General features: G+C 44.5%; 3 protein-coding genes across 7 annotated transcripts; 1 reads left to right on the forward strand and 2 right to left on the reverse strand.

Annotated features, from left to right (window-relative positions):
• Nucleotides 1-13589, reverse strand: si:dkey-119m7.4 (uncharacterized protein LOC560629 homolog). Of its 2 annotated transcripts, XM_037449047.2 has the most exons (10): nt 12192-13589; nt 11572-11675; nt 11195-11349; nt 10513-10681; nt 9438-9561; nt 8979-9085; nt 7749-7960; nt 5987-6095; nt 4433-4645; nt 1-3939 (listed from the first exon to the last, which is right to left on the reverse strand). In XM_037449047.2, the coding sequence occupies exons 1-10, from the start codon at nt 12534-12536 to the stop codon at nt 3915-3917; spliced, it is 1563 nt and encodes a 520-aa protein (XP_037304944.2). In that variant the 5' UTR covers nt 12537-13589; the 3' UTR covers nt 1-3914. The 2 variants fall into 2 exon arrangements, with proteins under 2 accessions (XP_037304944.2, XP_037304945.2); XM_037449048.2 differs by lacking the exon at nt 1-3939 and having other exon boundaries at nt 4443-4641.
• On the reverse strand, nt 13057-27690 carry tube1 (tubulin, epsilon 1). Of its 4 annotated transcripts, none has more exons than XM_037449050.2 (13): nt 27536-27690; nt 27226-27299; nt 26005-26057; nt 25840-25897; nt 25511-25626; nt 24790-24911; nt 24253-24440; nt 23990-24162; nt 23668-23808; nt 22600-22740; nt 21668-21842; nt 21226-21386; nt 13057-13076 (listed from the first exon to the last, which is right to left on the reverse strand). In XM_037449050.2, exons 1-12 carry the CDS (start codon nt 27558-27560, stop codon nt 21228-21230), a joined length of 1425 nt encoding a protein of 474 aa, XP_037304947.1. In that variant the 5' UTR covers nt 27561-27690; the 3' UTR covers nt 13057-13076; nt 21226-21227. The 4 variants fall into 4 exon arrangements, with proteins under 4 accessions (XP_037304947.1, XP_037304948.1, XP_037304946.1 ...); XM_037449051.2 differs by lacking the exon at nt 13057-13076 and adding an exon at nt 20581-20719 and having other exon boundaries at nt 24253-24434; XM_037449049.2 differs by lacking the exon at nt 13057-13076 and adding an exon at nt 20581-20719.
• ccn6 (cellular communication network factor 6) lies at nt 16605-20677 on the forward strand. The gene is made up of 5 exons (XM_037449055.2): nt 16605-16756; nt 18398-18674; nt 19339-19575; nt 20087-20280; nt 20396-20677. Exons 1-5 carry the CDS (start codon nt 16709-16711, stop codon nt 20675-20677), a joined length of 1038 nt encoding a protein of 345 aa, XP_037304952.2. The 5' UTR covers nt 16605-16708.
• Nucleotides 27691-27776: the final 86 nt, after the last annotated feature.

Raw genomic sequence — 27776 nt, forward strand, 5'->3', positions numbered from 1 at the left:
TCAGGGCGAACTCGGTTTTATTGACTTCAGAAAAGAAATTCAGATTATAAACAAGTTACAGAGAAAAAAAGGATAATAAAATGTCGATTCTCTGTCACCTTCCAGCAAAAAGCAACAACACCCACAACCCGGCGAGCAAGAGTCCAAAAGCCCTTTTCTCCAGTCGAACTGTCCCATTTATAATGCCAGAATGCCCAGAGATTCAGGAAAGTCCCCAGAAAAGCACGGAGAAGGGGAAAAAAAAGACGTCAGGCCTCTGAGGCCATAAATCACCCCTACCAAGTGTGCACCTGCACTTGGGCCTCGCATCTTCTCGCAGAACTGCTGTTACTTCTCTCCATTGCATCACACAAAAATATCTCAACACCAACATTATATATAATGACATTATACCTTGTATGCCTGTGTTAAACCTAGGTAAAACTACAGAGCATATTTTTATATGTTTCATATACTCCATAATATGGCTGATGGTCTTATCAAAAAGTATTTGTGATGTATGTATGTATTTGGTACTACTTATAAAATGAAAACATGCATTTATGTAAAAAAATATATAAAAGTCATTTAACAACATTATCAATTTTACACATCATGCTATCCTCTCAACGGTATAAATGTGTTTTTTCATCTGTGGTGCTGTATTTCTGTTAAATAACTTGACAAACAGCCCGTGTTTACATTGCTAAACCTGACGTTGGAGCGCCATCTTGTGGTGACATGTGGAGCAGCATATTAACGCCCCCTTTCTCATGAAATATATATAGAACATGAGGTCCCCTTCACTTCTCGTGCCAAAATGAATATTACAACAACAAACTAGTTTCACAGATAACTTTTTTTAATGGAACTTATTCCATATCCCTAAACGCCTTATTTGTTCAAATTGAACTGGAGTACGAGATACACTCTGCTCGAGAAATCTTTATTTTACAAATCAAGTTGATGAATACCTTTCACAGCAACAACGTGAGTCACAGACTTGGTCTCTGCAGAATTTAAAATTAAAAGTTTAGAGATGCATAACAATCATTTTACAATAAAATCCAAAAGAAGAAAAAAAATAAAATAAGATCCTTTAGTTCAACATTTGTTTTTACTACTTACTACTACTTTGTTTTTCAAGCATTTAAAACATAAAACATAATACATATTGTGCACCACGACTGTCACCACACCTGTGAAGGTGTCTTTTCCACAGAGTACCAGAAAGCAGCGATGGGCCCAACACCTGTCGCCCCCTCACGCACCTTGAGGCGCACTCCTGCAGACTCTGTGAGGGTTTGGTTCTGTCCCATTGTCAAATGGTTGAGTGTTTGAGACTCTCTGGAAGGCGCCTTATTAAAGTAACGGAAAAAACACCCAATCTGGCAACGCCAGCCTCCAGCGCCGAACCGCCGCTTGCGTCATCAAAAAAAAAAAATGCAAAGAGGCGGCGTGTAATAATTTAAAATAGTTTAAAAGTTATTGACAAGGTCGGTGAGGATGGGAGGAATCTGACCTTTCTTTGCAAACGAAAATCCGCACTTCAGTGACATCCACAGCAAACCGGAAACGGCACATTGAACTAAAGCACCCGGCTAACCTTTCAAGGTATGTGCAAGCAAATAAAAAAACCCAGTCAAGACAGATCCTTGAACCAAACCGCATTAACTGCGTACTGTAGCGGTTCCGTTGTCATCTCCCAGCCGCAGCTGGACAACCTGGTGGTGCAGTTTATTGTCGGAGACCTGCAGCCTTTGAAAAAAGTGGAAAGCCCACCTTTCATAAACTTAATTCAGGGGTTACAGCCATCCAAAAAGGTGCCATCAAGAAAAAAAATGACAGACACTGTTAAATAAGAAATGTAAAGAAAACATAAGTGAACTTAAGACTGAACTGTCTGAGATGGATACTGTGTGCACAACAGCAGATTGCTGGTCAGCTGTGAACAAGGCGTTTATGGGCATCACTGGCCAAACAAAACTGATGTTTTTATCAGTTTTGCCTAATTTGTACACTGCATGTATGGATGACACAATATTGCTGTTTTTATTGTTCATCCATTCCACACTGATATTTACGGAACTGAAATTTAATGGTAAATGTTAAAAGCAACAGCAGTGGTGATGTTTGTGAATTAAAACCAAAAATGACTAATAACACCATTTAGAACATCGAACAAACACTTACTGTTCACAACATGCACGTTTTGACACTTGACATCTTTTGTTTGATGTTGTAGGATATTAAAAAATAAATTGACGACCAAGATTCATAAATTAACTATAGATAAAATGCATTTAGTGTACACCAAAATACAATAGATATGTATTCAATAAAGTAATGGGAATGTAGTAAACCACTGTAATTTTGAAACTGTAATCAATAGAATAATACCATGGCACAGTTATGATTGTATTTAATGTGATGTAATCTACCGAAATGCAACTGATGTTGACTGAGGCCTGTAACAGCCGAGCTGCATTGAACTCACCAGGAGACCACTCCCAGGGGGCGGGGTCACCGACTTTCACGCCTTTACTGATCGGTATAAATACTTGTAGGCAGCCATTGTTCTCGAGTTGGCTGGTTGTAAACAGCAGACAGGGTCTGGGGACGGTCAAAGGACGCCCTGTGGCCTGCGGAGACCAGCGGCTCCTCAGCTGAGATGTTCTTTTTAGCACAACACCTTTTCATTTACTAAATACTTTTGATTTTAACGGTTCATTCTGGTGTCTGCCGTGTCATAGTTATTATCTTATCAATTCGCAATTAAACATTTTTATTTTAAACTTACAAACATTGTTGCAGCTTAATTTTCCAACGCACATGCAGTTGATCAAATAAACCTTGAAGTATTTAAATCGCTGTATTGTTTTAGGACTTTATTTTTAACTTGAATCACTCCTTTAGTTCACATGTATTTTTCATCATCTCAGCTTTTTTAATTCAATAGCTACAATCCGGTCACCATGGTGGCAGACAAGCCCAAGTTGTAGATGTAGATTGTTTTTATCTATTTATTCTGCATTCTATAAGGCCTATGTGGGGTCAGTTTTTTGCCATGATTATATGATTCATTTTATTTTATTTTGTATAGCACAATATCACAAATTTGCCTCAGAGGGCATTACAGTCTCTACATGTGTGACATCCTCTGTCCAGAAATTCTCACATCAACAAGGGAAAAAATCCCCAAACAATAAAAAATCCTTTGATGGGGATGATAAAGGTAAGAAACCTACAGCGGAGGATCCTCCCCCGGGATGGACGTACAGAATGAACAACGTGAAACTACAATACGTACAATTCATCCGACAGATATGATTAAAATACACATATTATTATTATTATTATATGCGTTCATCATCATCTCCTGCTCATCAGCGGAGAAAAAAAGACGCTCTTCCTTTAAGTTTATTTGCCTCTGCAGTTAAAAAAAACCTTGTTTTCGGTGATCGACTCTTCCGCCTTCTAAAGCGATTATCCTGATGATGACTGACACCGGGTTCAAACTAACGAGACAGCTTGAGCGCTGACCCACCTTTGGAAAACCGAGACGAGCCTGATGTCAATCATCTCGTCTCGGTTTGAGCTGGACGATGGGACGTTTGATCGATTTAGTTGAACCGCGAGTGAGGATCGGGGGCCCTGAATCTAAAAGGAAAGGGAATGCTGCAAAGTGATGCATACGAGTGACAGCCTGCTGTGTTTTGAACATGTGTCGTTGTTGTATGTTTGGAATTGTTCAAAGACCCTTGAAAAAAAATAACAATAAAGTCAATAATCTTGACTTTGAATACGAGTGTAGATTTTTGCCTTTTGGAGAAAAAAAAAACTTGACAAACACCAACTTGTCATGCCGGGGGGGCACCGGTGTGGTGTGGTCCATGATGATCGCCAGTCGATCCCGGCGCTGCAAACATCCACTTTCAAGGAGGACCGTCGCCCTCCCCGCTGGAACGGAAAAGGTGGGAGACATGAGTCGTTAAAAATCTGGTCGCGGAGCGGAGCGACAAAGCCCCAAGCCTGCGCTCACTGTGAAATAAAATAAAGTCCCTTGATAAGCAGACCTGTTTTTCTGTGTGACCTTCAAGGAACCCTGCAGTAGTAGCTCAAGCACGGCTACAATGGGTTAATATCACAGCAATGGTTTTCAGATTCAGGGCAATGGTCTCTGGAGCGGCAAGGCCCCGCATGTTGATTAATAAAGTTCAAGTAAATTATTGGTGAGAAAATCAAAATCGAGGTGCATTTCACACCTCTATCTTATTACAAATCTTCAATCTCTGTGGACAAAGGTAATAGTGTTTCTATCGGCACCGTAACGTCAAAGAGTGGAGATCTCCAGCTGCCAGAGCTCCTTCAGAAAACCTCAAGCCCATTTTCTTTGCTTTTGTTAGTTACGTGTAGTTAATAAAACAACCGTCTCAAAAAGGGGGCGTCAGACCTGAGTTCGGGCCCCTCCACGTCTTCGATGGTGTCGGGCAGCGGCCTGTCGGCCGTTTCGGGTAGCAGCAGCGTGAGGGCGGAGCCCAGCAGAGGGCAGAGCCCACACAGAACCATGGGGGCCTGTGGGCTGATGCGCCTCAGGAGGTACATCATGGGAGCCAGGACCCCTCCGGTCCGAGCGCACATGGAGCCGAAGCCAATCCCGTTCTGTCTGCGGGAGACACTCAAAGTCACCACTGTGTCACACGGCGGTGCCCACGCGTATTAATACCGTATTTTCGCGACTATAAGGCGCACTTAAAATCCTTTTTTTCCTAAAAAAACGGCGCGTGCGCCTTGTAATCCGGAGCGCCGTATATATGGCTCAATTGGTTGATCCATACTGGTTAACGAGGATCCATTGGAGGGAAAGTCTGGTGCCAGCAGCCGCGGTAATTCCAGCTCCAACAGCGTATTGTAACGGACTGTGTTTTCATGTTCTGGAGCGGCGTTGCACTTTACAGAGTTTTGGGATGGTCAGTGAAGGGCGCACAATGTGACGTCACTCATCTTAGTGCCACCTATGGGGACGCGGGAATTGTTGTTGTTTTGGAGAGCGATGGTGTGTTTTTGTTCGGCGTAGGCTACGGCCGACAGTAGCCTGTTTCTCGACAATAAAACCAGAAGATAAGCACATTGTCCAGAGATTCATTAGCGAGAGTCGCTACAGTGCATTAAAGCTCGTAGTTGGATGTCGGGATCGCGCAGACGGTCCGCCGCGAGGCGCCACCGTCTGTTCCAGCGCTGCCTCTCGGTGCAAGATGCACGAAAGCATTTGCCAAGAATGTTTTCATTAACCAATAACGAAAGAGATATTGTTAATATCCACATTAACGTTTGAACAACGTTACCATGGGAGTGAAGAGTTTTCAGAACGCTTAATAACGTTTGATTTAGCACAGCCCGATCTAGTGGATACATAACGCAGCCCCAGTCAAACGTTTTACTGCAGTTACTTCTATGCGCCTTGTGATCCGGTGCGCTCTATATATGAAAATAGTTCTAAAATTGGCAATTTATTGAAGGTGCGCCTTGTAATTCAGTGCGCCGTATAGTCGCGAAAATACGGTACCTTCCTGCTTCCCAAACCTGGAGAAGTTCATTCCAAAGAATGACATCTCGCCTGCATCAGCCGGTGGGCTAACCCCCGAATGTGCAACCTTGTGCAGAATTTGAAATGTAAGCCCGTGAAGGAGAGGAGGAAACTTATGGCTAAGAAGTAAGCGTTTGGGGTATGATTTATGATAAAGAGTAGGCTACATTTCTCATCATTACTGCAGGCGGCGCTCAAATGGATTTGACAAACCTTTATTGTGGTTGAACACATTTTGACAACCCCCATACACCATCAAAATAATCCAACCTACATCGTGGCGTCACACCTCAAATCACAACGTACCATAGTCACAGCAGGCTTCACTTCAGCACCCAGGGTCAGAGGCCACTGGGTGTCAGGTAGCCCATCTAAGGTCAACCGGGTCGGGAAGCGGTGTTCTGGGCGGGGAACACTCACCTGATCACGGTGGGAAAAATCTCAGCCGAGTAGACGTAAATAATCGAAAGAGACGCCGTGATCCCGAACTTCCCAATCATGGCCAGCACGGTTTTGACGACAGACAGCTCTAGAGGAGAGGTCAGAAGGAAGTGCCTCTCAGTTAGTTTTGGGTATCGGTTTTTTTGTTGTTGTTTTTTTTAGATACTGGTGCTAAACCGGTGCTTTTAAAACGATACCGGTGCCTAAAGCAATACTTTAGAGGTCTTTGTGGTCACAACGACCTCTTTAATTTGGGTAAATCACCATGGCAAGAAGAGGATTAATGGCAATTTACATTTGGTAATTTTGGCCGTAAACAAATAATATTATGAAACAAAATAAATGTGTTTGTGTGAATTTGGTTGGGTGACGCTATTTTTACCGTCTTGCACAATTGTTACTTTCATAATTGTTATTTTCTGCAACTCTTTCATGCATTCTGATACTTTTGTATATTTTACACATTTTTAGGGCCAAGCAAACCACACACAGTCAGGTGTATAAATATTTGGAAATTGACAGTTTAACATTTCGGCTCTGTACACCACCCCAATGGATTTGAAATGAAACAAATCAAAATGTGCTTTAAGTGCAGACCTTCAGCTTTCATTTCAGGGTATTTACATCCTCATCAGGTGAACAGTTGGCTGCTCAGCTGTTCCATGGCCAAGTGTGTGTTATTTCCTTGTTATTTCATTTCCAAGGAGCAGATAAAAAGGTTCATTTCAAGTGCAATATTTGGGTTTGGAATCTGTCGCTGTCAACTCTCCATTTGAAGGCCAAAGAGCTGTCATTATCAGTGAAGCAAGCCATTATTAGGTTGAAAAACTATCCCATCAGAGATAGCAAAAACAAATGCAATGGTGAGCTCAGCAACAATCAAAAGACCCGGAAGAACACGGAAAAGCTCTTTGAGGCTGACACAGAGCCATCCTCAACAAGCTAGGACAGTGACACCGAAGATGACGAGTCAGATCTTGAGGACCGTGGACAAGTGGACAGTGAGGAGGACGTTGATGAGGGCCAGGAAGAAAACGTTTAGATCGGGAAGGATTTAGGGGAAAATACTAAAACCTTTTTGGGGGTTAGGGTGTGGTGATCGATTAAAGAAACTACTCACAAAACATCAAAAAAGTCAAAAATGTAATTTTTAAAAGTTATATTAGAAATGTTTGTGTGCATGTGTGCTTATGAGAAGGTACATACAGTTAAATTACCCCAGAATTTCCAGTTTATTCCCATTAATTCCCGTATATATTTGGGTTAATTCCTGTGGAAAGTTTCCAACTTTGAATATTCCTGGAATTTTGCAATCAGTGAAGAATGGAGGAGGTATTATTATGTGAGGATTAGTTATGGCGTGAGCATGTATGGCTGCCAATGGAACTGGTTCCCTTGTATTTGTTGATGATTTGACTGCTGACAAAAGCAACAGGATGCAGGATTCCAGACTTCACGGCCGTCATTGACTGCAAAGCATTTGCAACCAAGTCTTAAAAGTGACAATTAGATTTATGATTATGTTCATTTGTCCAATTACTTTTGGTCCCTTAAAAAAAAGGGGGGGGGGGTGTCAGATATATAATTTGCCTTAAATCCTACAGCGTTCACCTAATTTGGATGCAAATACCGTCAAATTAAATAACATCTTGATTGTTTCATTTCAAATCCATTGTGGTAGTATACAGAGCCAAAATGATCAAAATCCCTAATAAAAAGCTTCTTTCTTCTGCGTCCCTACCGTTGGGAATGAAGATGGTCAGCAGGCAGGCTGAGCCCCCCAAGGCCAAGAAAGCCAGCTGCGAGAGCTTGCGTGAGCGGTTGAGGGTGAACAGGGTAATGGTGCGCGCCGGCATCTCCACCAAACCAAAGATCATCTGGGTCAGATAGATGTTCATTCCAAAGTCTGAAATGTTCAGCGACAGGCCGTAGTACACGAGCACGTTGGCGAACCTTGGGCACAAAAAAGGGGCAAAACACAGCAACGTTTTTGGAGCTGCACAGTGTAGTCACCACACCAACGGTGAGACTGCATGGAGACCCTTTAAAGTTAATGTGTACATTTTCATTAGAGGGAGATTTAGGACACGCTGTTATTAAGTGGGGTAGTATGAGGTGCCCATCATTAGTGTGTTATATGCCGTGGAGAGAAGTTAGCTAGGCACCCGTTTGGAGAAGCGCGGACTGGCACAGCGACAAAACGTATGTTAGACACCTAAAAAGAAATCGGCTAATGAGACCTTGTTGGTCTTGCAGCGCGCAGTTTTATGATGCTAAACTCAAGGGCGGCGGTTATCTGGATAGGCCGAGAGCGCCCTATAGTCAGCCCTACAAGATGGCTGCGCTCCATAAAGGCTGGACTACTTGTTGTTCCTAGAGTTTGAACAAGTCGGATGGGACCCGGAGCCTTCAGTGGAAACAGCATCCCACTTTCAGTCCAGTGGGAAGACACAGTCAGCCCAGTTGAGGTAAAGCCTCCTCCTGCCTGGCCCTCCTTACCGCTTCAAACACAATTATTATTTGCATTACTATTACTGTCAACATGAATGCGCATCACTAACTGTGTTTCTTCTACTTCTCTAGTCCTGCCTTTACACCTGACTTACTGCTTGCAATATTTGAATCATTTCTGTCTGTAGAAATTTGTAGGAACTCAATGTATTTGACATCTTTTACGTGGCTCATTGTGTACAAATTACATCAGTTGCAGTCTGTGCATCACGGGAGAAGGATCTCTCCTCTGATGTTCTACCTAAGGTTTCCCTTTTTTCCCCTTTGAAGGTTTTTTTTTTTTTATTTACATACTGCAGTACTACATAACTACACCAACTGTATGGCACAGATATCAACCAGTGGAGATGTACTCAAAGTAGCTCCAAATGTACTGACTGACTAGCATTTTATTTTGGTGTGTCGGATCGTCACATGGGGAATGAAATGAAGGATGGGGAAGACTTATACTCATACATACCAGAGGTAGAAAACAATCAAAGACTGCTTCCTCATTCTAGGGGTGCGTACGAGGTCAACGAATGAATGTTTTTTCGTCACCACAGTTTTCTCTTCCATGTGATGGACCTGGAGGAACAGGCAGACAGTTAGCAAACAGACTTTGGACTCCGGGGGGCACAGTGGCAGCACGCTGGTGTTTAAGTGCTTTGCATGTGTGAATGAAAATGACATTTATGCAAAACAATAATGCTTGCTTCAAAGCGACACTGGAGTGAGTTAAGGAGCTCTTACTGCTGCTGGAGCAATAGAAAGCCATTGTGTAATGGGGCCATTGACTAAGGTAACTAGGTGGAGGCAAATAGACATTGTGTACTGGCCATTTGGTATTAATGATTACATTTTGAAAGGAATGAATAAATGTGACAATATCTATTCTGTGGAAAACAAGAATAAATAGGTTTTAAATAGGTATCTCTACCTGACACATCTCCAAATCTTTGGTGAGGGGTCTCCTATTCATCTGCGCTGCTGTGCGGATCAGTTCCCATGCTTCCTCTTTTCTGTCATTCGCCATCAGCCAGCGAGCTGACTCTGGCAACAACCTAAAAATGAAAAAGCAAATTGTTTGTGTTGGGGGAATCTTTGATTAGACTTTTGACCTTGTTCAATATGGTTTTACTCTTGACCTTGTTTTTACCCTGAACTGTAGTCTTAACATGACTCTTTCTGGGTTTGATCCTGTCTTCAACCACAAAATGCCAGATACACTACCAGTGTAACTAGTAACTTGAGTCACAACTTCCATGCATAGCAGTTTCTTCATTTCATTTAAGGATGATATAGAATCAATACATTCTAATCCGTCTTTCATCACCATCACGGCGATAATGAAATTCTTTCCAAGCCGTGATTGACTTTAATTTCATCTCCCCTTCTGCTACGCTGCGCAGACGACCCAAAGCCGCAATGTTCGGTTAAGCCAAACAAGGTGGGCGACATTAGTGTGCACCAGGACTGCCCGGGCTGCTTTCAGGGGATGGATGTGATTTAATTTCAGCTTTTTTTTATTAGCCCTCCGGACGTAAATTTAAAAAACACTCCACACATGGCTGCAACCTTTCGGGCCAGAACCCGAACTTCAACCCATACGAAAAACCCGCCCGAACAAACTGGCTTTTCTATCTTGGGTAACATCACAAATCCTGTGTATTTGTGTATAGGGTTCTTCCCTGTCTATAACCGCTTGTGCCTGGTGAGTTACTAGTAAAATCGTACTTGAGAAAGATCTATAGCAGGAGCGACACAAAGGGATACTCCTCACAGAATGTCACTGCATTTGGCAAAAGTACAGGAAGGAATTTGGCACCGATTATGCAAGACCTTGAGCGCTTGCCACACATTTTCTTCTCCTTCACAAGGACTTAAAAAAGGGGAGCTTCTCTGTCGCTAACAAAGCACAAATTTAAGTTTGAAAATGCTGGAGAGGCAGTACACACTGTCCAAAATCGGAGTCCCCCCCCCCCCCCCCCCCCTCCCCCCTGCAGCCCACTCACCAGATGTAAGAGACGAAGAGGATTCCAGGTGCTGAGATGGCCAGCTGCAGTTTACGCCAGTCTCGGATCAGATATGCCACTCCAGCCAGAAGAATGTAGCCAAAGCCAAAGAAGTAGTCTGTGATTATGCCCGCCAACATGCGTTGCTTAGGTCCCGTCCATTCTGTGCCTGGATGAGACAGACATGTGAAAAACATAGAATCACATCTACTGTGTGTACATATAATACGTACTAGTTCATTCCATCATCGGGGGTTATTGCTTCATACCTCACCCAGAGACCCAGATGACAAAATACAACCGTTTTAGTAAAGTAAACAAAAAACAACCATAAGCTTGATAAAGGAGCAGTTAACGTGCTTAACAGCTTCTTATCCTTATTGACCTTTATCTATGCTGACAGTTTTGACTTGTTTTGCCAAAGATCTGAGCCCAGTGGCTCATGAAAAGTGTTCACAGTGAGGTCGGTGAATTATCTTGAGTACCCGCAGCATGCTCTTTGGAGAGACATGTTGCTTTCGTTTAAGGTGCAATGGGATCTCACGGCATCTCAAACACATGGTAAACAAAATCAAGTGTTTTTAAAAAAAATCACAGATGTAAAATTAATTCAAGTTATTCCAATACAGGACGCAGAGACAAACCCCCCCCCCCCCCAGAATGCTCTCAATGAGATGCTGACCGAGGACAAATGCATTCATGATGACGCCAGAGATGGATGTTCCAACCACAAACCGAACGGCTATGTAGACGTAGAAATTGGGGGCGAAAGCGGCCCCGACGCCAAAGACCGCCTGGACGGCGAGGTTGATCAGAATGATGATCCTGCGGCCGTACCTGGAACAAGACGGCGAATCGGTTCACATTTTCACAGCTGTTCAACAACACTCAATTCTAAACACTTGTAGATATGTTTAGCGATGCATCATTTTTCGATGGCGGCAACTCGGTGGTGAAGTTCAAGCAATGCAGGGAGGGGAGATTGTGGGAGACCGATAAGGAGTTGCATCTCTTACATCTGACGGTGCTCTGAGGATGGACAGGTGTGATGCGACTTACTTATCGGCTAAGCTTCCGTACGCGACGGCTCCAACCAGGAGACCAAACATGTACACGGAGGAGCCCATGTTGTTCATGCTGGCGCTGTCACAGACCAGGTCCCACTGCAACAAGCAGAGGGAAGTAAGACATTCTGTGTGTTCAAGTTACTCCAAATGATTCATATTCCCCAGAGAATCATTTGTTTTCTGTGGACTCCATTGAGCACCAGCTAGAGGTCCACTACGGCCAACTTCTAAATCAACTGCAGACCCGGGCTGGCGTACTGACCAGCTGTGGTCACTGCCGGTTGCCGCATGTGATACCGTTTGGTCCAATCGCATCATTTTGGTGACATAACCCTCCGTGCCTGCCCTGCCTTTATGTTACAAAACATGGCTGGTGGGGGCGGGGGGTCGGAAGGTGCCTGTTATGCAGGAGCCCATCCCTCTAAACTTCACTCGGGTTTAGCCCGGTCTCAGGTATCACCAGAGACCGCTGTAACAAAATAGACCCTTCCACATTCCTCAGCTGCATGGTGTCCTCATGTTAAACACATCAGGTGATAATTCAGCAAATCCAGTCCGTGGAGCCAGAGGGCCCGCCGGGCAGGACCAGTTGTTTTTTTTCCCCCCCCTCACCTCGGTGACGGTGGTGCTTTGGAAGGTCTCTGTGCTGTACTCCCAGCCCCCCTGGCAGCCCCCGCCGGGGTGTCCATCCGCTGCAGCGCCGCTGTGGTTCGAGGGGGGCGCGCAGGACCCGTCGCGCCGGACCCCAACGGCGGCCACGCGGCTGAAGTTGAAGTCCGCGGGGGGCGGAGCGCCCCCCCCCGAGGAGAGGCACAAGTGCGGGGGGACGGCCCCCGTGAAGACGGAGACCAGCATGTGGAACGCCAGAAAAATCTGAGGCAGACAGATCCACACAAACAGGATCTTCTGGAACTTCCCAAAGCCTCCAATGAGACAGAGAATGCCATCAAAGTTCATTTTCTTCAGACTCACGGCATCCACCGCACTCCTGGAGTGAAGGTGCCAAAGATGCGCAAGGAAGAGAGAGGCGGAGAGGAGGGGGGGACGTCGGCGCAGCGCTGGTGACAAGTGGCGAGCGGCGTGCTCCGGTTTGGGTGCGACCTGCGGCTCTCCGTAGCGCGTCTCTCCCTCTCTCTCTGAGTGACTTAAACCTCACATGGGAGTGAGGAACCGAAACAGGAAGGAGGCCCTGCCCTCTGTGGGAGGAGCTGCTCCCCTCTATGTCCCTCCCCTGAAAAGTTTTATAACGTCAGGTTTTTTTTTTTTTTATCCCTCTTATTCAACACATGAATACTTTGTGGTGATCCCTCTAGCCTCACTCAGGGGAAGTTCTGCAGACGAACGGGACAAACGGGTTTTTGGAGACAGGCACCATTGTAGCGCTGGCGTTTCAACTGACAAACGCGTTTGATTGTCCTCAGCGGGGTGTCAACACGGGCCACGCATTCCAAACGCTGCTCAGCGGCTCACAGGGTGCCGGGTGGGTGGGTTTCTAAACTGGGGACACAAAAGGAGTAGATAGGTACAGCAGTGAAGGATTATGACTATGCTATGACTATTATATTACTATATTCAACTTGATGGCGACAGAAAACAACATCTCCCATTCAGTGCAAGGCGGACAAAATGTAGAGAGTGAGCTGCGTGATATTTTTGGATGTGTATAATATAAATAGGTTGTGATGGAAATACATTAAAAAAAAAAACAACCCGGCATGCAAAATATGTCCTGTGTTTGTATAAATATATATATGTGAATACCAGACATCCAAATTCCAAAACATCATGAGCTTTTCCATCTGAGCAGAAAACCCTTTACACAGTAGCAGTTAAAATGTTCTTGTAAACCTAAATTTAAACTCAATTAAATTAAAAATAAATAAACACAAATGCCAGGACTCACGGTTTGTTCGTATGTGGATTAAATTCGTTATTTTCCTCAACATTCTACACACAACAACCCATAATGACAAAGCGAAAACTGTTTTTTTTGCAAATCTGTTAAAAACGAAGAACGAAAACTTAACATGTACACAGGTATTCACAGCCTTTGCTCAATACTTTGTTGAAGCACCTTTGGCAGCAATTACAGCCTCAAGTCTTCAGATCTGTGGAGAGATGTGAAAATGGCTGTGCAGCGACGCCCCCCATCCAACCTGATGGAACTTGAGAGGTTCTGCAAAAGAAGAATGAAAGAAACTGCCCACAAATAGGTGCGCCACAAGACTTGAGGCTGTAATTGCTGCCAAAGGTGCTTCAACAAAGTATTGAGCAAAGGCTGTGAATACTTATGTACATGTCTTGTTCTTTATTTTTAACAGATTTGCAAAAAAATAGCAAAAAAACAGTTTTCACTTATGGGTTGTTGTGCGTAGAATGTGGAGTTGTTACTCCATCGTGCTTTACATATCGCAACACCATTACCCTCCCAGCCAAAAGTACCCACTTTCACTAACTGAATGAATAAAGTCTAATTTTAGAAATCTGTATTTCAGCTGGAATCAGGCAGCAGGGTCTACACCAGGGGTGTCCAATGCCCCCAGACTAAATCAAAAACAGCTGCCAAAATGAACACCGGAGCAGTGGGGGTGTCGGAAGCTAAGCTAATAACACAAGACGCTATTACGCTTCCCTATTTGAACCTGGCTGACGGAGCAGACGTTAAGTGATTGAGGCTAATCCAGTGAGGTTTGTTTTGAGGTAGAGGAGAAATAAATTAGTGCTGACTCAGAGCAGCGTGTCACAGTCTGCGTCAGGTTCAGATCCTTTAGCTGTGTGGTAAGCTATGCAATATGTGAATTAGTCCAATGGTAACAGCTATATTGTGTGTGTATGTGTTTGTGTGTTTTTTTTAAACATGTCTGTTCCACACGACTTGATTCCCGGGGCGTAATATTCAAAAATGTTTGAAGGTACTCATGGCCAAAACAATTAATCACAAAAAAATAAAGTTGCCGGTAGGTCATTTGGTGTGACAGGTCCAAAGAGCTCATTTGGCTCTAACAGACAAGCAGCATTTAACCAAAATAACACTATACCAAATGACTATCCTACTGAGACTGTTCCAAAATATTGCATTAAATATATATATATATATATATATATATATACACACATCGGTTTTAATGTATGTGAAATTTTACACTGACATAGTTTGCTTTGAAAAGTGGATTTTCTCCCACCCATGTGGAGGAAATGTGCAAACACAGCAGGAATGCTCAACTAACAGAATGCAGGATCAAACAAAGAGCCCCCTGGGGCTTTTTTAAAAGGTGGGACTTTATCCCTCGGGCTTCGGCGTGAAGACTTTTTTTTAAATTAACAAATCCACATTGATCCACTTATCATTATGCATGAAGTATAGTGTAGTTGAGAAACCTCAATGGATATGGAAGCGTTATATTGTTTCTCCTTGAGGGGTGTGAACACACGCCATCGGGGAGTTTCATCACACCAGTAAAAGAGCAAGTAGAAAAGGTCTGGAATGCAAGTTTCAAATCAAATCTGTCCCTAAGATTACGGAAAGCGTCCCCTGGCTGTACCCAAACATCTTACTGACTCCAAAAATAAAGAATGAAGATTGCTCTGTCACCTTGAGTAGACGCCCACCGATCTCAACCCAAGGCCTGAGTCAACAACAAACAGTTCCAACAGTGCCCCCCCCCCCCCTCCTCCTCTCTCAGAGACGCTATGACCTGTATCTCCGTCATGTACATAAATGTATAAACACCAATACACTCATACACGCATGTAGACATATATACAGCGGGTGAAGTGAGTATTGAACGCGTCGCCATTTTTCTCAGTAAATGTATTTCCAAAAGAGCTATTGACATATGACTCTTCTGATTATTCTTTATCAATCTTGCGAGGAGCACCTGGTCGAAACAAATCTACGGTGAAATGATGGTCTTTCCACTTCCGTATTATGGCCCCATCAGAGCTCACTGGAACAATCCAGAAGCTTAGAAATGGCTGTAGGCCATCAGCTGGGACTGAACCAGCTGATATTAATTAAAGGGTCTGGATTGATTTTTAATTACTGATAGTTTTCAGCTGTTGTCTTGCCTTTCCAGACCTTTTTGCACCTCCCTTTCTTCATGTGTTCAATACTTTTTCCCAGTGTCATTTCACATTATTACACATATCTTTATTTCTGAACTTCTTTGTTTTGGTTTCTTTGTATGTAATGTATTACTTCGGCTGTTACCAACATCTAGTGAACATTTCATGTCAATATCTCCTTTGGAAATATATTAACTGAGGAAAATGGTGACGTGTTCAATACTTATTTGACCCGCTGTAATGTAGACAAACACCCAAACATCTGTACATACACACACACACACACAGTATATATATATTTACAGATAGACATTCATATGTGTTTACACGCACGTTTACATGCATCTATAGACAATATGCAATTCATGCATACACACATTGGCTATATATGTCTATTAGCTGTAATGAAAACAGAAAAAAGCAGCCCTTATTCTGGTGCGTCCATGTGATCTCCCAAAGGGGCGTTGGCTGAGCGGGGCTCTGAGAGGGACCGCTTTACTCAGTGTAAATAATAACGGAATGTGAACTCAAATACACGTCTGTGTGCATTAAGTGGGACCCCCACATTAAACAAACACACGCTGAATGCGCTTACACATCCCAGCTCGACCCCCCTTTTTTTTTTTTTTTTGGGTGAATTAAAGAACGAACCAGACTGTGTGTTCTTCTCAGAGTTTGCCACGCGGCGGCCTGTCCCGCACGTCTCCGCAGGTTTAACGTTAGCGAGCAGCGGGGGGGGGGGGGTGAACGAGTGCGTGAGGTTTCGGCGGGCTCAGAATAAACCAAAGTGGGCCGGACTTGAAGGCAGCAGAGCGGCCTGGCAGTTATGGAGACAAATATTTCCCCTCCGGATCAGTAATGCTGGGGGGGGAAAAAGGTGAGTTTGGAGCCGGAGACAGAGGGCTGCTTTGTCCCCCTTCTCCGACTGGGTCACAGCTCCCAATCTCTCCCCACCTCAATCCCCCCTATTCCTCTCTCCCAACAGACAGTCTTCCACCCCTTAATCCCACCTTCCAGCTGCCCTCGTCCCCCCTGGAGCTCACATAGACCTTCTCAATTAGGAGATGCTATCGCTTTTCTGCCGCTCCCTCCTGCTCATCCTCGCTCAACAGGTAAGAAGAGCATTCTTTTTTTTTGTTTTTCTGGGGACTTTGTGATTGGACAACAGTGGCGGGAACTCATTCTGGAGCAGCAACAAACGCAGATGCTTTAGTTTTTTTTCTCAGTTCCTTGGCGGCGTTTGAATTGACCTTTTATAATGAAACCTTGGAATATATCTATCTATTTGAATATATTTTCTGAAAAAAAATAATCTTCTGGTCAAAGTCGGAGTTGTTTGGATCTAAAGATCCCGTGAAGCCGTTTTCACACCACGAAATGAGCTCATTCAGTAAACCTGACAGACAGGCTTCAGATGTTTGGCATAGCCGACAGTGACCCTTGAGCAGCAGTTAGCGGAATTGGAAACACAAGTGGTACCGCGGAGAGGTTGCATCATAGCAAACACCAAGAAAGCAAGTTTCATATATGGCTGAACGGTAGACCACTCATAAGCTCTGCTGCCTGTAGACTTCACACTTAAAATGGATTATTACTCCAACTGCATCCAGGCTGACGGTTTAAAACATGGCTGTGGCACCGTAACGCGTTACATGTGCAAATCACAAGCAACAAAAAAACAAAAATCTTATTTTTTGAGGTAGAAGGGAAAAAGCAGAGATTGAGATTCTAGCTGAGTTGGCATATTGTGGATGATTTGGCGTCGCGTAGTCGTGTAACTGAAGCTTCTCCTGTGTGACATGTGGGGACCGAAGCTTTTTTAGAGGCGGTGTTTGTCATGGTCCTTTGAGGATATAGGACCATTGTAAGGTCCCCCACCCCCCCAACCGCAACCCCCTCACCAGACCAAAAGAAAACAAAATTGGGTTGTTCCTTCTTTGTTTTGAATTAATAAGACCATAAAATATAAACTCAGACGCAAAATGGGCGATAAAGCAACTACCCGTCGGCCGCCAGTTTGGGAACCACTTCGCTAAACTAATAACAACACAGACTTTACTTTGATTAAGAAATATTAGAAACATGCGTTTCCTAAACTATGAAGGGCACAGTTGAAAAATATGCAAGGAGAGTTACTAAATGCCTGTGAGAACGCGACACCGGCTCTTTAGGGGGGGGGGGGAAATGTGGTCGTTTGCTATCTGCAACCTCACACTAGATGGCGCCAAATCCTCTTCCTTAACCCTGTTAAAATCGCTTATTTAATCTGTTTTAGGTCAAACAAAAGTAAATAAAATAAATAGGAGTTAGGAATTCTAGTGAGTTTTTGGGGCAGCCGGACGGTGCACGAGGCAATGAGTAAGTAAACTAGTCTTTGTGTCTGCCAATGAAGGAACGTATCACCCAGTGCGACAGAGCGGCCCATTGATGCATTTTGGGTGCAATGGGATTATTAACAGGAATAGTCGTCAGCAGGCTGCTGAAACACACTGAACTACTTTTCCACGAGACAAACAAGTAGTGTGGCCAATTAGTGCAGTAAAGTTAAGGGGCCCCGACGCCATGATGAATGCAAAAGCTGTTTATTTTGTCCACTCAACATTTCCTGCTACATCCGGAGCGCCTGCAAGTCTGGTTCTAAAAGATGGCATTGAAAACAGTCATGAATACACAGAGCAAAAACAGCGCCGGTGAAAAATACAAGTTGTGAGCGACAGTTAATGCGCCTCTGCCCTTCACCCCTCGTCACCCAGTGCTTCGGCTGGGCTCAAAACAATGGGCAGCTGGCTCCAGGAGACGGGCGGGCCGTGGCCGAGAGGCTGCAGTTCTGCCAGTGGCCCTGCAAGTGTCGGCAGCGGCCCCAATGCGCCCCGGGGGTGAGCTCGGTCCTGGACGGATGCGGCTGCTGCAAGAGCTGCGCGAGGCAGATCGGAGACCCGTGCAACGAGAGGGACGTCTGCGACCCGCACAAGAGCATGTACTGCGACTTCTCAGCAGACAAGCCCAGATACCAAGTCGGAGAGTGTGCGTGTGAGTGGCTCTCTGCTTTTCTCAATTGGTCACGGCCTTTTTTGTTTTCCAGCATAAGTATCAGTGAGTAATAACTCGTCCATGTTAATTTGAGCACCTTTACAGCAGAAGTAAACATGGTTACACCCAGTCACCACAGTTAATATCTCTGTTCCTGACAACTGCATTTGTAGCGTTTACACAACTCTTCGAGATATGCAAATCTGAGGCTGTGGACGCTTAGGTCTGTTTTTCACTAGAAAGTAATAACAGTTAATGTGAGCTACCGTTGCACCGTGGTTCCCTTCAAAGGTAACTTGCAAGGTACCTGACCCTGCCGCGCTCATAATACTAATACATAGACTTTTGGTTCCAAAAGATGGCGACGGCCAAAATGCAAAACTAACTGAACAAACCTACGAGATTCCGCCCACTTTTGGGTATAGTCAAATTATGTCACAAGCATCTGATGAAAAAGATCCACATCGTAACCAATAAAGCGCCTATGTTTTACTCGCAATTTATGAATGCAATCAATTTATACACATGGCAAAACTTTTATTTTGTACTTGTTGTAGAGAAATGAGGTTCATCAACATTACAGTCTGATGATGCAATGGAGCCTCACAGAGATTCTGCCTGCATGAGTCGTGAAGCTGTGACACTTTGCCCCTGATTCTTTCAGACCTGATGGCGGTGGGTTGCGACCTAAATGGTGCCCACTATGAGAACGGAGAGGGCTTCCAGCCCAGCCCCCTCTACAAGTGCACATGCATTGCTGGAGCAATCGGCTGCACCCCCGCTTTCATCCAGAAGCCGGTTAGTCTCTTGAGCCCCGCCCCACTGATGGGTAACATGCCAGCTGGCCTTCGCGGCGGCCTTCGCCCAAAGAAACACCGGCAGGACACCACCTACATGTCAGGTGTGTGTTCATGAAGGTTCTGGCCTGGAACGCTATTGCTGTTGGCTGTTTGGGGGAAAGGGGAGGGGGCGTTTCATTACTGTGGTGGTGTGAGGAGTGAGCGCCTCACGGCGAGATAGATGGTTCCAGTTATAAAAAGAGCTTTTTTCAGTAAAAGCGCCATACATTCCACTCTGATACACTAATGTAGTCGCTTTGCATGAATGCCTTTAGATGAATGCCTTGACACACACACACACACGTCTTTGAAACAGAAATGTCTTTTCACATTGTGGAAAACCGAGCACATTCTTATGACATGAATCACTGACACACATACAAAAATGCGCTTTTCTGCTTCTGCGATTCTTCGTACTCATGACGGTAGAGCAAAAGGAATTTAAGATTAGAGAAGAGGAAAATGAACTTCTTTGCAGAGGGATTAGGTATTCGGGGGCCTCTGGTCGCACACAGACTAGTCCTCTGCGTGGGCTGCTGTTGACACGGTGCCCTTTAACTGTAATACTGAAAGCTTACAGGGATCCTCCTTTAGCCTGGAAAAAGAACTGTCTGATCCAAACCACCCCCTGGAGCCCCTGCACCAAAACCTGCGGCTTGGGCATCTCTGTGCGAGTGAACAACGACAACGGCAAGTGCGAGATGAGGAAGGACCGGCGCCTGTGTCTGCTGCGGCCCTGTGAGAAGAGCGTGATGAGCAGTGTTAAGGTGGCTACTTTGTCAAATTCTATATTAAAGCATTGAATATATATATATATATAAAAATTCATAAAAAATCCAATACATACACAATAGTTTCCCCTCCCCCCCTCCCCCCTCTCAGGTGCAAAAGGGAAAGACTTGCCGACCTAAATTCCAAGCAAAGAAAGCGGAGAAGCTAACACTCTCAGGATGCACCAGCACCAAAAAGTTCAAGCCCATGTACTGCGGCGTCTGTACGGACAAGCGGTGCTGTGTCCCCAACAAGTCGAGCATGATCAAGGTCAACTTCACGTGCAAGGCGGGCTCCAACACCCAGTGGAAGATGCAGTGGATCACGTCCTGCGTGTGCCAGAGGAAGTGCAACGATCCAGGCGACATGTTTTCCGACCTGCGGCTTCTGTAGCGGATCGGACCGGGTCGAGGGGAGCCAGGAGGATCCCTGCTGCTGCAGACAGAAACACGTGCACGCTCTGGTCGTTAGGTTCTCCTCAGCAGCGCCAATGTGCCTCAAAAAGTTTTTAAAAATTAAAAAAAAAAAAAAGTAGCTGGGATCATTGAATAAATGGAGTTGTCTAGTGATGATGAAAGCTTTTGTGAACCTTTTTTCAGGACATTTAAGTGCAATAACAATAAGGAAATATGGCGAGTGCATGTAGCTGGAACAGCAGATGTTTGTTGACACATTAACGGAAACCCCATAATACAACGATCAGGGAACTAAGAAATGGCAAATCAGGTCTGTCTTCCAAAGGAAATGATGTTGGTCCCTCCTTTTTGTCCCCACCCCCCTCCCACAGGAACAAAGTTTTTTTTGTTTGTTAATCATGTCATAAATCAGACAGAATGGATATTAACTAAAGGTATATACAAAAGATTTGGTTGTGAAGTCTTTCTTAAAAATGTACTCTAATCTACCACAAAAAGGGTTGAACAAAACACAACAGAGCAGACCTTCATCTGGCGATGCGGAGTCTGGGTGCGTCAGGCATGAGTTTCCCCTTAGTGGCATCCAGATGGTGATACTCTTCAATCAGCGAGCTGAGCGAGCCTACAGCGTCTGAGAACAAGCTCTGCTCCATCCCTTCTACATGCAGGTAATGGTGGAGGTGAGCCTTGACAAGACACAGAGTGTGCAGGTTATCGTAAAATAAATGATTTCACCCGCTGCACATGTGTCTTATAAGTCTTCGGTCCAACTTGAATTACTCTTCATTTGCATCTCCAAAAAGCTACAGGATTGTCAGGCTGCGTCAGCGAGTCAAACCAATTGTCCAAAGAAAACAACGAAATGAAGAAAAACCACACGTGATCCACACATTTAACCAAAAAATATGACACACGCCTTGGCTGACGCTTCTATTAGTCTAAGAAAAAGCATACAGTAACTCCGCACCTTCTTCCTGTAGAGCTTGGTAAAGCGTTCCCTCAGCTCCACGAACGTGGACATCACACAGGTGTTGTTGGCCAGCGCCAGCAGGGAGTGGGAGTGACCCACGGGAGGCACCGAACACAGGCCCGTCTTCCAGCCTTCCTGGTTCCACGAGACAAAGGGCAGCGAGGGCTTCAGTCTAGAGCAGCGAGGATAATGATACGTCAAACGACAACAAGAGCACATGGGGACATTCTCCAATTCGGGGATGGAACATTATTCAGAGTGACACTTAAACACTAGGTTGGTGTAAAATAAGAATGACAGAGCCAAAGGAAGGGGTTAATATTCTCAGCAATTTTAAGACTTTGGTATTCTCTAGAAAGAAGTAGTCATTTTAAAAGAAAAAGAAATCTTGACCAGTTAATAATGACCTTAATTAAATGTCAAAATTCAATGACGTCTCCTTGATTCCAAGTTGAGGTTTTCAAATGTCTTGACAAACAAGTTGTTCCCCAACTGAAATTATTCTTTTGGTATGGATTCAATTTTATAAAGAGAAGAAGCACCTTTGAGCAGCTTGAACCAACCCTGTTGGCAGATGAGAATACTGCAGCAGGTAAACTGGTACTGTGTGTGACCCGTGTTCTCTTAAAAGCCATTGGTCAGGTACATTTGTGTGCTTCTCCTACAACGCACCCAACCGCCTTAAAACATGGTTATGCACAAATGTGTGCTCTCAGCGCTACTTCGGTGTCGGATTCTCTTAACAACCCGCACACGAAAAACAAGTCTGCAGGGGGAGAGCTGAGGAGGGGGGGGCTGCTGAATGGACCAGTCATGAACCACCGCTGTTGGTGCATGAATGAGGGCACTATTTAGGCCCCCCCCCACCCCGGGGTCGGAGCATGAGGAGACCGTTGAAGGGTGGGAGATTGGAGGACTGCAGCTCTGACCTCTCGATGTTCCTGCGGAGGTCAGACACCTGCACGTTGCCCCTGACCATGAGGGCGCAGGCCAGGTAGAGGCCGCGCTTGGGGTCGGCCCGGATCAGCTGGTGGTCTTTACTGAAGGCGTCGCTGAACATCTGGTCCAGCCTAGAGACGCAAAATTGACAAACAGAATATTTACAATTTCATAAAGTGTCACGAGAGGCCAGTGCTTTTTGTTGGGCAAAGGCAAACACGGAGAGAACACAAACACTAGTCTCTCTTTAATGGTTACAGTGGGAGAAAGGCGGAGGGCTTTCAGGAACACCCGGGTTAAACCCTGTGGGCCAGCAAAGGGGCAATATTCAAACCTTTATTTGTCCAAACCACTTCTGCTGAGCTTGCGAGATCATTTTAAGCAGAGATTAGGTGTTCACGGCTCACACAAGGCCACGTTTATAGGGCAGGAGGAGGTGGGGTTTCTAAACTTGGGAGTTGCCACCGTCTCACTCAACACAGGGAGGAACGCACAAGCAAACTGGTCCACCCATTATTTAGAGGTTTGGTGTCCACTGCACAGACCATCTGTCTGATAAGCTGTTACACTACATTATCAATGCCAAGTGAAGTCTAGCCTAGTCCTTAAAAACCCCCCCAAAAAATTGGGTCTATTATGTGTCCCAGTTGTTGCTGCACCAAACACGACTGCCTACACCGAGTGTTGTCTGAAATATTTGACTATTTGATTTGCCACGTTAAATAGAAAAAGAGAGGGAGGAGTGCCATTGGCAACCTCTTTCCCATCTCATCATTTGGGAGAGTTTTCATACTTCACACTTAATGACAACACCAAAATTGTTTAGCACTCTGTTCTAGATATGGGAGAGTTGTTTATGTTTATGCATATTTTTGGACTTTCAGACTGAAGGAATAATAATGAAGAAAAGTCCTAGCACCACATTGCCGACACCGTTTCATGTTGGCTCAAATAGCATTCTACACGATACTGATCAGTGGAGGGAGGGGTGTCTTTTCTCATTGATCAGTACAGTCAACATGTGTGGAATGGATTGAAGTGACAGCCAGAGAGCAGACCTTCTGGTGGGGACGCCGACGTCGGCCAGCGTGTAAAGAGGAGTGAGGCTGGGAACCAGGTAGTGCAGACGAGGAAAGGGGACCAGATTCATGGCGATCTCGTTGAGGTCCATGTTGAGAGAGCCGTCGAAACGGGCCGAGCTGAAACAAAAAGGAAACTTGAGGCGCGGCATAAGATTTAAAAAGATTATAGGGGAAAAAGCATCAAGTGATTTAGCAAGAATAGGCTTCACTTTTCAATTAGACACACTGTGTAAAAATAGAATACCAATATTTATCGGTGTTGGATTAATCCTCCTCTCTGTTGAAGCAAACACTATACCTGGTAATATTGAGCAACAGGTTAGCCACAATATTATTCATGGCATCAAAGGGCTTCTCGGCCCCGCTGAGCCCACACTGCCCAGAGATGACAGCGCTGTCTCTCCTGATCACTGACCCTGGCCTCCCAGCGTGAGACATCTGTTGGATCTTGTTCACAATGTCCACCAACGACTGGAGGGGCAGAACAGACGCTCGTAAATTTGCCATCCAAACACGCCACGAGAGACTCTTGCGAAAAAGAGAAGGTGAATGAAAACAAACTTGGTTTTCGACTGGCAAGACACAGTCTGCGTGCTCGGTGAGCTCCATCATGGCCAGGACGCTGTTGTAAGGCGAGGTGACGACATCGTCCTCCGCGGACGGATAGATGGAGGAGACAATGCGACACACCTCGGGGAACTCTTCCTCGAGGAGGCTCAGCACCTTCGTCCCCAGGCCGGAGCCTGTACCTCGAATTCATAATAATAGGTACATTCACTTTGCTGCAGCAAGTTAAAAAACTGGTTTCTTTCATTAGTATGGAACATTGTGGAAGCCAGAGTTTTCCCAGCCCCTTTCTTGAGTATGTATACATATACACCCAGGTGTTGGTAATACAGGAGATTTGATAGTCCAAATGCTTTGACATATTGTATTTGACAAAATACTAGAATAATAACATTCAGAACTATACCCTAACATTTAAAGACCACTGGTTACTAAATAAAGCATTGTTGGAGTTAGATTAAAGCACAGGAAGGGGAAGAGCCTCCACTCATCCCCATGTGTCAGCAGCAGTGCTCGCGGTCCTTGTCTTACCTCCCCCCATGGAATGAATGAGAAAGAAGCACTGCAGACAGTCGCAGTGTTCTGCTGCCTTCCTCAGCTTATCCACAATCTGCTCCCTGTAGGCCGAGCCATACGTCATGTGTCCGACTGCCCTGGAGAAACCGAAGAATAAACTTAATAAAGTCGTAAACAACGTTTTGGTTTTATGAAGCAAGAAAGGGCAAATTTCTGTTAAAACTCTCACGTGTCGTGTTTAAATGAACTGGGTTCCAGAATGGTACATCACATTTGGGTTGACACTGAAATATTAATTCCTATAAAATCCACTTTTATAGATTGAACGACAAGTTAAGATAATCATGCCCTTTCAAAGAGGCTTTCAATTTTTTAACAATTTCTGCCAGGCTACAAACCTACTGAGTGAGTATTTACACGCCCGTGTCAAGAAACATGGCTGACCTTTCCTCCACTCTACGCTATGTAGGGTTGAAAAAGAGCAAATAGGCGGGGAAAAACTACAACCACTTGTTGAGACTACTAAACCCATCTGGATTTTTTTCAAGCTTTAACGCTTCTAATTCATATATAGAACTTTAGGAAAATAACTAAGCAATCCAGTTACATTGACTCAACCCTGAAATTGACTGCATTACCCCTCTGTGGTTAGATAATTGTGAAACCAGATACAAATATGGTTGAAAACAGTTGCTGGCGGCCACTCGGGATGCCCCGTTGCTCGTCTGTCTCTTACCAGTTGTTGCCTGAACCTGACACGTCTGTGAGGAGCTGAGTGCTGTCAAACATCTCTCTCAATGGGCCCTGCAGGATCTCGTTGACCACTCCCTCCTCCATGTCCACCAGCACCGCCTGTGGATTCAAATATGCGAGTGTGAGACCAGCACACAGATTGAGTAGCCATTATATGCAGAGCACATGCCTTTTGACACCTCACCATCAATCTAAAACTCATCGTTGTTAACTTAAGCCTAAAGCCCTGAAACAAAGAATCCAGGCCTGACCTGGAAGACCTGGGGATAAAACACGTTTTCAAGTTATTTCTAGTAAGGAGCAAAAACTCACCCTGGCCTTCAGATGCTGGATTCTCCCACCAACAGCACATGCTGCTCCATTGCTTTCTCTGGAAAAAGTAAACCTCATATATCACAGTGCAACATTTGGACCACTGCACAGAGGTGAATGTTTCAAGTTATGTAGCCCTTGGTTGGTGAAAGAAGGTGCGATTACCTCGAGTCCACGTTTCGGAAAAAGCTACCGAGGGCCTCGTCATACAATCCTTTCTGAAAATAGGGGGAGGTGGGGTAAGATGTTAGGGGTTTCCTTCCAAGTCGTGGAAAGCGGGTCAACAAGTCTGCTAGATTAATTTAGGGCACAACAAAGCTTGTGTTTTCAATAGTTATGGACCCATCCATCTTAGTTATAGAAATGACATTGTGTACTCAGTTCTGGCGACACAGTACAGTGGCTCTGCTTAGCATGTCCATCTCATTACAGGGACTTCATTAGACGGATAATGCTGTGGGATATATTCTAGTTAAATATCTGCAGTGTGTATAGTGGGAGCAGGTATTTGCAAATATCGCCCTTACTGATGGCCACAAATACCACAAAAATTAAACTTGTAATACAGTAGAAATACTTCACTTATTTTTTGTCCGTATAAGAAACATATAACTAAGTAGGAGTGTTTGTATGTGTTTATGCATAGTCGGGTATTTCTGCTCTGTGCTGGAGGATTTCAAAAGGGGTCTTTATTGGAATGAAAGCTTCAAGGGGAGTGCTGCAATAAAAATACAAAAAGGGCACAGAAATATGTATATTAATCAGTGCAAACTTAAACAAAATTGCTTTCACAAATCTAGAAAAAAAAGTAAATTAATCTATTGATGAATGGTTTAATTGTAATACAACGTCAGAAAACTGGCATCACATTTCTCAGCAGCCCAGGAGAAATCTTCAAACTGCATTGCTTCACAGTGCAAAACACAAATGTATTATATGTGTGACATTTGTGTTTGATAAGATCTACACAATGCATATTCAGATCCCTTGTTCTTAACGTTAAATCCCAATGATCACGGTAGAATTTAGAATGATGAATAATCAAGATCATTAATGTAAAATGGTACTTAAAAACTTCGTAGTCGTAATACATAACTAATAATAGTCTTGTGTAACAATTAATATGGTTAGTATGGTATGTATTACGACAGGTGTACCGTATTTTCTATGGTCCAAGTGTTTATTTACAGTAACCAGAAAAGCACAGGTTAAAGTAACTAACGTTAGCTACGTGCATTTATTACTGCTCCATTATATTCAAGAATCCATCATAATTGTTTAATGACATGTCGGCATTTCTGTTGTGGATATATTTTTATATATAGTTACTTAACTTAATATGACGAGTCAAGTAGCCTTACCGTATTGTACGAGTGTTTTACTTACTTTATTGACATGGGCGTGTTCCCGTAAAGCGAGATCCCAGAACCTGCAGCCCACCTGGTTGCCACACTGGCCAACTGAAGAACACGGATTCAAACCTCAGTTAAGTTATGACACGTAATGGAAAATGTTTCCGTTCGGTAAACCAACTCAGCAAGCCAAGTGAAGTCACGGGCCTTCAGCTAATAGCGGGGCTACAGTGACGTTAGCTAACGCTACGAAGACAGCGACGGCTAAGCTAACCGTTAGCTCGCTCCTGGATGGGAACGTCGGTTACGTCCGTCCGGAGTGCCGCAGTCGGGTTTTAACTCACCTTGGACAACAACTGACTGCGTCATGGTAGCAGCAACGCGTAGACCCACTCGTAACGCCGGGTTAGGGCATACGTCATGTTTACATTTGTCAATAACATTAGGAGACGACTTTTGAATGCGTCTTGTCTCGCGCCTCCACGGTGTATGGTCGAGGGCTGATGACGTTTTACCGTGTAGGCTGCAGGTTACAGTTCATATGCATTCATCACATCTCTCACCTCTTTGGCTCATGCATATTTA

This window comes from Pungitius pungitius, chromosome 20 (genome assembly GCF_949316345.1).
Source record: "Pungitius pungitius chromosome 20, fPunPun2.1, whole genome shotgun sequence".
NCBI lineage: Eukaryota > Metazoa > Chordata > Actinopteri > Perciformes > Gasterosteidae > Pungitius > Pungitius pungitius.

Coding starts and splice junctions, on each gene's coding strand:
- si:dkey-119m7.4 (XM_037449047.2), bottom strand. CDS start 12,536: ATGAACTTTGATGGCATTCTCTGTCTCATTGGAGGCTTTGGGAAGTTC. Junction 7,961..8,978: donor TTGATTGTTTTCTACCTCTG/GTATGTATGAGT, acceptor TTTGTGCCCAAG/GTTCGCCAACGTGCTCGTGT. Junction 6,096..7,748: donor GACCATCTTCATTCCCAACG/GTAGGGACGCAG, acceptor CCTCTCCTCTAG/AGCTGTCTGTCGTCAAAACC.
- ccn6 (XM_037449055.2), top strand. CDS start 16,709: ATGCTATCGCTTTTCTGCCGCTCCCTCCTGCTCATCCTCGCTCAACAG. Junction 18,675..19,338: donor CCAAGTCGGAGAGTGTGCGT/GTGAGTGGCTCT, acceptor TGATTCTTTCAG/ACCTGATGGCGGTGGGTTGC. Junction 19,576..20,086: donor GGACACCACCTACATGTCAG/GTGTGTGTTCAT, acceptor TAATACTGAAAG/CTTACAGGGATCCTCCTTTA.
- tube1 (XM_037449050.2), bottom strand. CDS start 27,560: ATGACGCAGTCAGTTGTTGTCCAAG. Junction 26,058..27,225: donor AACACGCCCATGTCAATAAA/GTAAGTAAAACA, acceptor CCCTATTTTCAG/AAAGGATTGTATGACGAGGC. Junction 21,387..21,667: donor CCAAGCTCTACAGGAAGAAG/GTGCGGAGTTAC, acceptor TGTCTTGTCAAG/GCTCACCTCCACCATTACCT.